The sequence below is a fragment of the Tupaia chinensis genome, unplaced genomic scaffold (genome assembly GCF_000334495.1).
Source record: "Tupaia chinensis unplaced genomic scaffold, TupChi_1.0 Scaffold149831_1, whole genome shotgun sequence".
Lineage (NCBI taxonomy): Eukaryota > Metazoa > Chordata > Mammalia > Scandentia > Tupaiidae > Tupaia > Tupaia belangeri.
The window spans coordinates 1,436,515-1,446,353 of record NW_006209676.1 but is presented as its reverse complement, the minus strand read 5'-3'; the positions used below and the strand labels follow the sequence as shown (position 1 = coordinate 1,446,353).

Sequence of the window (9,839 nt, the reverse complement as noted above, 5' to 3'; positions counted from 1 at the left end):
CAAGATTATCTTTCAGGTGGGAAGAAAAGACAAGAACATTCTCAGATAAACAAAACCTGAAAGAATTTACCAGCACCAGACCAGATCTCCAAGAAGTTCTCAAGGGTGTGCTGTATCAGGAAAATTAAACACAGAAACATGGAAATAAAGCCCAAAAACTAACAAAGTGGCCAACTTAATCATAGGGACAAGTCTGGAGTGGAATATTATATCCCAGAATTTAATCAGGAAAATTGAACCAGAACAGAAGATAAAAGTACATGAGACTGATAGGTTCATGCACCTACCATTTGAACAGAATCCTAACCTGCTTCCTGGCTTTAAGCAAAGTTCCTTGACAAAAAACAAAAAAAAAGTTTCAGGGAAAAAAAAAATATATCTGCAGTAGGATATGTAGCCCCAGCTAGGTGCTACTTTATAGGATACATAAAGTTAGACTTGTGTTCACGGAAATGTGTGTGTTAATTGTGTTTGCTATGAGGGTATTTGGATTGATTAGGGTCTTTGGTGATTCAAAAAAAAGTGGGGGGAAAACAGTATAGAAAGTAAATATAGATACCAGAGACAGTGTAGGAGGAGAGTGGGAGATGGCAGAGGGTAAGAGATAGGGAATCAAGGATGGGGGGAAAAAGCAAAACATACAGAAAACAAGAAATGGAAGATCATTTGCTGACAATAACGTGTTGGTTGATGTGCTTGATTGAGACAATATACAGTGTACTCTGGATGGAAAATCTCATTCTGTATGCTGTAATGATGCACAGTGAATGAATGCAAATAAATAAATTGAAAAAAAAAACAAACAAAAAAGAGACACAGACTGGCTGAATATATTAAAAAACAGAAACCCTCTATCTGTTGCCTACAAGAAACACATCTCATGGTTAAAGACATACATAGACTAAAACTGAAGGGTTGGAAAAAGGCATCCCGTGCAAATGAAAATCAAATCAGAGATACTGATATCAGACTAAATAGGTTTTAAGACAAAAACTGTAGAAAGAGACAAAGAAGGGCATTACATAGTAGTAAAAGCGCTAATTCATCAAGAAAATTTAACACTTATAAATCTATGCACCCAACTCAGAGCACCCAAATACGTGAAGGAAAGACTCTTAGATCTAAAAAGAGATAGGTTGCAACACTCTAATTGTTGGGGATCTCAACACCCTACTATCCCCTTTTGACAGATCATCTAGACAAAAAATAAGCAAAGAGATACCAAACAATACCAGAAATTAAATGGACTTGATAGACATCTATAGAACTTCCTGCCCAAAATTCACAAAATATACATTTTTCTTACCTCTGCATAGAATCTTTTCAAAGATTGACAACAATAGGGTACAAATCAAGCCTTAACAGACTCAAAGGGATACAGATTATATCCAGTGTCTTCTCCCACAATGACAGAATTAAACATGATATTTATTTCAGGAAATTCTTCAAAAATACAGAAACACATGGAAACTAAACAATCTATTCCTGAATGACTTCTCAACTACCAAAGAAATTAAGAATGAAATAAAAAAAAATTATGGGAACAAATGACAATGAGTACATGAGTTTCCATCATCTATGGGACACTGCAAAAGCAGTCATAAGAGAGAAATTTAAAGCAATCAGTATGCATAAGAAAAAGCTGGAATGGTGGCAAATGGACAAGTTAACATCATGCCTGAGAGAATTGGAAAAACAACAACAAAATCTAAAAATTGCTAAGAGAAAAGAAATAATAGAGATTTGAGCAGAAATAAATTAAATGGAAAATAAACTAGACAAAAAAAAAATAAATGAAAGCAAAAGTTGATTCTTTGAAAAGAAAAACAAGATTGGGAACCAGCAGTTAGCGTAATGGCTATGTCCCTGGACTCCCATATAGTCGACTGCGGTTCGTGTCCCGGACCCGCTGGCTTAAAACTCACGCCGGGCGCGTGTGCGTGCGTGCCCAAGATCCCGAGAGGAGAATGGAGGAGAAGGGATTGCGGTGTGACCATTCCCCCTGGGGGGTGATTTCTCGCTTTCTGTCTCTATGTCTCACGTTCCCTAAAGCAAAAACCCCCCCAAAAAAAAAAAAAAAAAAAAAGAAAAACAAGATTGACCCACCATTAGCTAGACTGATTAAGGAGAGAGAAAGGAACTAGATAAATCAAATTCGCAATGATAGGCAATAGTACAACAGGCACAATAGAAATATGAAACATCATTAGAGGATACTGAGTGAATATATGCCAACACACCAAAGAAGAAAACCTGGATGAGATAGACAAATTCCTGGACACAAATAATCTATTACCATTGACTTATGAGGACAAAGAAAGCCCAAATAGACCCATAACAAGCCATGATATTAAATCAGTAATAACCTCCTAATAAAGAAAAGCCCAGGTCCTGTGGGTTCACTTCTTAATTCTATAAAACTTTTTAAGAAGAGTTAACCCCCATTCTACTCAAATTATTTCTAAAGATCCGAAAGGAAGGAATCCTTCCAAATTTGTTTTATGATACTTCTATCACCGTCATTCCCAAAATACATTAAGACACGACAAAAAAAGAAAAGTACAGACCAGTATCTCTGATGAATATACATGCAAAAATTCTCAACATGATACTTGAAAATCATATCCAACAACATATACCATAACATAATATACCACATTAATAGGAAGAAAGATAAAAACTATATGATCATTTCAATCGATGCAGAAAAAACATTTGGCAAAATACTACACCCTTCATGATTAAGACTCTTAGAAAAATCAGCATAGGAGGGTCATTTCTCAATAATAGCCATCTATGAAAAACTAGAGCTAACATTATACTGAATGGGCAAAAGCGAAAAGTTTTTCCACTAAAAACTGGTACAAGAGAGACCAGCAGTTAGCATAATGGCTATGTTGCTGGACTTCCATGTAGTTGACCACGGTTCGTGTCCCGGACCTGGTGGCTTAAAACTCACACTGGGCGCGTGCGCGTGCGTGCCCAAGATCCCGAGAGGAGAATGGAGGAGAAGGGACCATGGCGTGGCCATCCACCCTGGGGGATGATTTCTCACTTTCTGTCTCTCTCTGTCTGTCTGGCAAGTGCACGCACCCTATAGCAAAAACCTCTCCAAAAAAACCCCACAAAAAAACGAAAAAACAAACAAACAAAAAAAACTGGTACAAGATAAGACTGCCCACTTTCTCCGTTCTTTTTCAATATAGTGCTGGAAGTCCTAGCCAATGCAATCAAAAAAAGAGAATAATATAAAAGGCATTCAAATAGGGAAGGAAAAGTTGAAAATATCTTTATTTACAGATAACATGATGGTATAATTAGAAGACCCAAAGGTATCCATGAAAAAACTTCTCAAAGTAATAAATGAATACAGTAAAGTGGCAGGATAGAAAATCAACATACAAAAATCTATAGCATTTCTACATACAAACAGTAAGCCAATCGAGGTAGAACTGAAGAAAGGAATCCCTTTTACCATAGCCACAAAATGTCTAAGATACATAGCAATAAACCTAACCAAGGAAGTTAAACACCTTTACAAGGAAAACTATGAAAATCTTAAAAAAGATATTGAAAAAGACACAAAAAAGTAGAAGGACATCCTATATTCCTGGACTAGAAGAATTAGAATAAAAATGGTAATTCTATCCAAATTAATCTACATGTTTAATAGAATCCCTATAAAATTACAAGACACATTCTTTACATTTCTAGAAAAGACAATCAGAATTTGTCTGAAATCATAAAAGACCCCTTATCGCCAAAACTATCTTATGCAAGAAGAATGGAGTGGTCAGCATCTCACTTCCTGACCCCAAAATATATTACAAAGTTGTGATAATTAAAACATCACAGTATTGGCACAAAAACAGACATGAGGACCAAAGGAACAGAACAGTGACCCAGGAAATAAAACCCAAAACGTACAGACAACTGATTTTTGACAAAGCATAGCAGTCAATCCAGTGGGAAAAGGAAAACATCTTTAGCAAATGGTACTGGAAAAACTGGGTATCCATCTTTAGAAAGATGGATTCCCATCTTTCACCAGTAATGAAAATCAACTCTAAATGAATCAAATATCTAAACCCAAGACTTCAAACTATAAAACTACTGGTGGAAAACACTGGGGAAACTCTGGGAGATATTGGGGTAGGCAAAGATTTCTTAAATAAGACCCCCCCAATGCTCAGGCAATAATTTCAAAATAGATAGTGGGGTTACATCAGATTAAGAAGTTTCTGCAAAGCAAAAGACATAATGACCAGTGTGGACATACAGGCCTCAGAATGGGAGAATAATTTTGTAAGTTACGCCTCAGATAAGGGACTGATAACCAGAACACACACGGAACTCAACCGGCTAACCTGAAGGAAAATGATTAACTCAATTAAAAGATGGGAAAATGAGCTGAACAAAAAACTCTCTAAGGAAGACATACAAACAACCAAAATGCATCTGAAAAAATGCTCAACATCCCTCATCATAACAAAGATCCTGATTAAAACCACAATGAGAAACCATTTAACCTGTCAGAATGGTGAAGATTAAAAATACAAAAAATGATTAAGTGTTGGCAGGGCTATGGTGAAAGGGGACCTCTCCTATATTGATGGTGGGAATGCATATTGGTCCAGCCACTGTGGAAAACAACACGGAGGTTCCTCAAAGATCTACAAATAGAACTAACATATGACCCAGTAATATCACTCCTGGGTATCTCCTCAAAGAACAGGAGAATGCTCAGTCAGAAAAGTGCTTGCACATCTATGCTTATTATAGCATTATTCCTGATTGCTAAGAAATGGAATTAACCCAAATGTCTATGAACAGATGAATGGATTGAAAAAGTGTGGTATATATACTCTATGGAATACTGTTCACCCATAAAAAATAAGACCCTGGCCTTTAATAGAAAGTGAACAAATATGGAAGATTTACTGCTGAGTGAAGCAAGCCAAATGTCTTTACATTTCATGTCTGCACTTAACATATACTGTCTGTCTGCACCCTGGTACAATGAAAGATTGGAGGACATAAAAGCATTCAAAGTAGTTATGGTCACTGGAGACAGTGTGGAAAAAGAGTGGGAGAGGGGAAGAGTATAAGGAAGGAAAATCGGGAGAAAAATAGAGACAAGATATTTGTGGGACACAGAAATGGTTTATTACCTGTTGATGATAACGTGCATAGTATCCCCAACTGGATTGGTCTGATGTGTATTCCATGTTGGGTAAATTCACTTTATAAGCTAAGTCATGTATAGAGATTGAATGTGTAAAATGAAAAATAAATAAATAAATAACATGCAGGTTCATGTGCATGCTCGCCCAAAATCTAAAGAGAAGAACAGAGAAGGGACTGTGCGTAGGTATCACCCCAGGGGGTGATTTCTCACTTTCTCTCTCTGTGTCTGATGAGTGTATGTGCCCTGTAGTAAAACTTAAGAGAAAAATAAAGAAAAGAAAAAAATTTTTTAACTACTTAAAAGTATTACATTCATGTAACCATTCCTCTGTTGATGGACATTTAAACTATTTCCAATTTTCTACTATGACAGACACTGCTACAATAAAACATATTTGATATATGTTTTGGTACATAGCTACATGTATTTATGTAGATACCCAGAGGAAAAATTATTTCTTTAAAAGAAAGTATATGTCTGGGGGCCAGCAGAGGGCATGGTGGTTAAGGCACTGGATTCTCACATGGCCAATGATGGTCTGAATCCCAGACCCAACAGCTTGAAAATCATGCTTGGGGGAACCAGCAGTTAGAGTAATGGCTATGTCGCTGGACTCCCACGTAGTCGACCGCGGTTCGCGTCCTGGACCCGGTGGCTTAAAACTCACGCTGGGCGCGTGAGTGCCCAAGATCCCGAGAGGAGAATGGAGGAGAAGGGATTGTGGCGTGACCATCCCCCCCTGGGGGGGGTGATTTCTCGCTTTCTGTCTCTATGTCTGTCTCTCTCTGTCTGGTGAGTGCATGTGCCCTATAGTGAAAAACCTCTCCAGAAAAAAAAAAGAAAAAAAGAAAAAAAGAAAATCATGCTTGGTGTATATGCATGCATGTCCAAAATCCTGAGAGGAGAATGGAAGGGATTGTAACATTGCTACCCCCTGCGGGAGGTGATTTCTCACTTTTCTCTGTCTGTCTGTCTTTCTCTGGCAAATGCACATGCCCTCTGACAAAAACAAAACAAAACAAACCTAAGGGGGAAAAAAAAAGAAGGAAACACACACCTCTCTCCTAAACTTAGAAATATAATGCAAATTGTCTTCCAAGAAGAAGCAATTTCTTGGAAGACCTTCATATGTTTATCAATATTTTAATTCATGCCAATCTGTTAGCAATGATCTGTATTTCCTTGTTCTAATTTGTACTTATTATTAGTATTATTATTATTTTTAGTTGACAGAAGATATGTGTACAGGAGAGAGAGGGAGAGACAAAGAGAAAGCATCCTTTAGAGGGGTACTGATAATGTCAGAATCCTTTTACTCAATTCCTCCTTTTACTCAATTCCATTAAGATTTTGAGCACGGATGCACAGGAACCCAGGGTGTTTCTCAGTGCCTCTAATGCCAGAATTCCAAGTACAGTTGGCCATGTGAGATCTAGCTCTCTTATATGCTGAGCTGCAGGGCAATCTTTGTGTTTCATTAATTACAAATGAAGCTATGCCTTGCTTCATGTAGATTAGGTTTTTAGAATCCTCCTTTGAAAAGTGCCCTTTTCATACTCTCTGCTCAACTTTTCATGGGATTTATTTATCTTTCTTATTGATTTATAGAATTTGTTATATATGATTTGAAATATTTTCCCCAAGACGAGCTAATGATGTGGTGGCTGAGGCAGCTAGAACTCACACAGCCAACAGTGAGGTTCAAGTACTGGACCCAGCATCTTGAAAACTACTCCAGGAATGTATGTATGTGTGCCTAAAGTCTTGTGAATAGGATGGAGAAGGGATTGTGGCATGCTATCTCCTTTTGGGGTGGGAGGGGTTGCTTTCTCTGTCTCTTTGGTAAGAGTACATATCCTATAGCAAAATTTTTAAAAAGAAAAAAGAGGTTTCTGGTTGGCTCTGGTCTGTGTGTCCTGAGAGGTCAGACTGCCATCAGTCATGGCCCATAGACATAGACAAGGTCATGGTCAAATGAAACTTCCAGTCTATAAACAATGGAAGATGGAAGGAACACCATGAGACACTGTCCAGGAGAAGCGGGCTGAACAAAGACTAAGAGATTCATTGGGCCAGAATGAAGCTTGGAGATACATGGGTAATTTTGCTAACAATGCTTCCTTTGTTAGTGCATTATTGAAAAGATGCAAGTGGGGATTTGCTGCATTTGTAGTAGCTCTAGAGGCTGAATATTTCCTAGAATCCCAGAATAAAGATAAAAAGCATCACTGAAGATAATACCTGGAAGTATCTTAGTGGTTTAACTCTCTTTAAAAATATTTCTTCACTTATTCTGTTTGTGTGCTAGTCCCTTTTAAGGGCCAATACTAATAAAATTTAATAAACTAAGAAAAACAAAAACAAAGATAACAACAACAACAAAAAGAAAATATTTCCCCCCAATTTGTCACTTAAAGAAAACAAAAAACAAAAGAAACTTGTCAGAGTACAGATTGGGACCAGCCAGCCACAGTGGTGCAGTACCCTGTGATCTGGACCATGTGGCAAGGACAGGCTGGCCACTGTGCTTGAGTGCCTCTGATCTGGGATGGCTGAGGCTCAGGGTGGATTGTGGCATGAGGACACTGTTGGGATGTCCACTCCAAGGAAGAAATTAGTAAGTAAACTCAAACCAAAAATAAGGGCTGATTTGTGTACAAACCTATTTAAGTTTACATGGACCATCAATTGCTTACTTAGTAGGTTCTTTACAAAGAGGATTTTAAAAATAGCCTATTATCTTTTTTTTTTTTTTTTGTTTGTTTATTAACTTATCTCTTCCATGAGACAGAAAGAGAAAACAATGAGCACCCTCCACAGGATCTGGTCATGCCTCAATTCCCTTCCTCTATCCTTTAGCTGTACACTCTTGGGCTCTTGCTCATGTACCCATTATTTTTCAGGCAAACTGGGTCAGGGATTTGAGCCTCAGATGTTATGCAGAATCCAGTTTCCCTTAAGTACCATTTTACTGCTATACCATGGAGCTAGCCCCATCAGCATTTATTAAATAGTCCCAATCATTTTCCCACTGATTTGAAATAAGAACTTTACCACAAACTATGTATGTACAGATGTGTGTGTATACATACATACATACATACATACACACACACAGCTCTAGACTACCTGAAATCTCTGTTTTAACTTATTAATAAGCATTTACCACAAATCTTATTTATGTGATATATTTCCTTATTTGGATACTATTGGTATCTATTCACTATTAAATGCTCTTAATCTTTTTCTTGATAAATTATTACTTTTTTTTTAGTTGCCATAAGGCATGTGTGCTTACCAGACAGAGAACATATTCCCTAATGGGGAGTGTGTTAGAGAGTGTATGTGCTCACCAGAGAGAGAGACAGAGACAGAGAGAGAGAGAGAGAAAGAAAAGGCAATCCCTATACGGATGGTCATGTCCAATCCCTTCTCTTCAACTTCTCCACCTTTTCAGAATTTTAGGCATGCATACACACGTGTCCAGCATGTTTCTTAAGCTAGTGGGTCCAGGACTTGAAGGATATGGTTGTCCATGTGGGATCCAGCTGCTTTAACTACAAGGCCATGGGCTGGCCCTCTTCTCCATTTTTCTATCCCACTGGGACTTTGGACACACAAGCACACGTTTTTCAAGCAGCTGGGGCTGGGATTCAAACCATGGTCAACCATGTGAGATCTGGCTCCCTTAACTATCAGGCTATGGGACTAGCCCATATTATTACTTTTTACTTTTTAAACACCTAATTTGACACTTCATCTCACCCAGAGTAGATGACTAGAATTCCACCTGCTTGAAATATGTACTATAGAATTATCTTCCAAAACTAGGACACTAGATAGTACTTGCAGTAATGCACTGATAAAATGACCTAGTTTAACTGAGATAAGACACCGAGCACATATAAGCACACAGAAATACAATAATGCTATTTCTATTCTTTGTCTCCCTCCCTCCAAATTTCTTACCTGCTGCAAACTGAGAATGAGGGTCTTGGCACACTGAATTTTATCAATCTGCCTGGTTTTACTCAATGTTTCCTTAATAATATCACCATAGTCGTTATAATACTGTGAAGAAAAGAAATAAAACATAATTTTAAAATTACTGAAATTCACAAGATAAAAAATAGATTCACAAAAGAAAGAAAAGGTGAGTACAGAATTGTTTAATTTTTTTCATCTTTTATTTAATGGGAGTTAAATTATAATATATAAAGTTAAAGAAATATATATTTAATATTTAAGACTACAAAGTAATAAAATAATAATAAAATTGAAAAGCTGGAAATTACAGAAGGAAAGGAAGTGATGTTAAAAAATGTTCTCATTCTTGGGACCAGCAGATGGCGTGGTAGTTAAGGTGCTAGACACTCCCACATGGCCAACCAGGGTTCGAGTCCTGAACCTGGTGGCTTGCTTTCTCACTTCCTCTCTCTCTCTCACTTCACCCTCTGTCTCCCTCTGGTCAAATTAAAAAATAAATGAATGAATAAATAAAATAAATAATTATTAAAAAAAGTTCTCATTCTTCACAACATGACTTAATAGACAACATCCAAAAGGTGACATATGAAGAAACAGAACTTTGATAGAAACCTTAAAACCAAAACAGTTAAAAATTTTCACTTTTGAAGAATAGGGCAAAATG

General features: G+C 37.2%; 1 protein-coding gene across 1 annotated transcript in view; it reads right to left on the bottom strand.

Moving 5' to 3' along the window:
* The window catches only part of STAG1 (STAG1 cohesin complex component), a 314,569-nt gene that overhangs the window by 35,381 nt on the left and 269,349 nt on the right, over positions 1-9,839 (bottom strand). Inside the window, 1 exon segment of the mRNA XM_027769480.1 lies at positions 9,158-9,259. Coding sequence (XP_027625281.1) covers positions 9,158-9,259 — 102 coding nt within the window.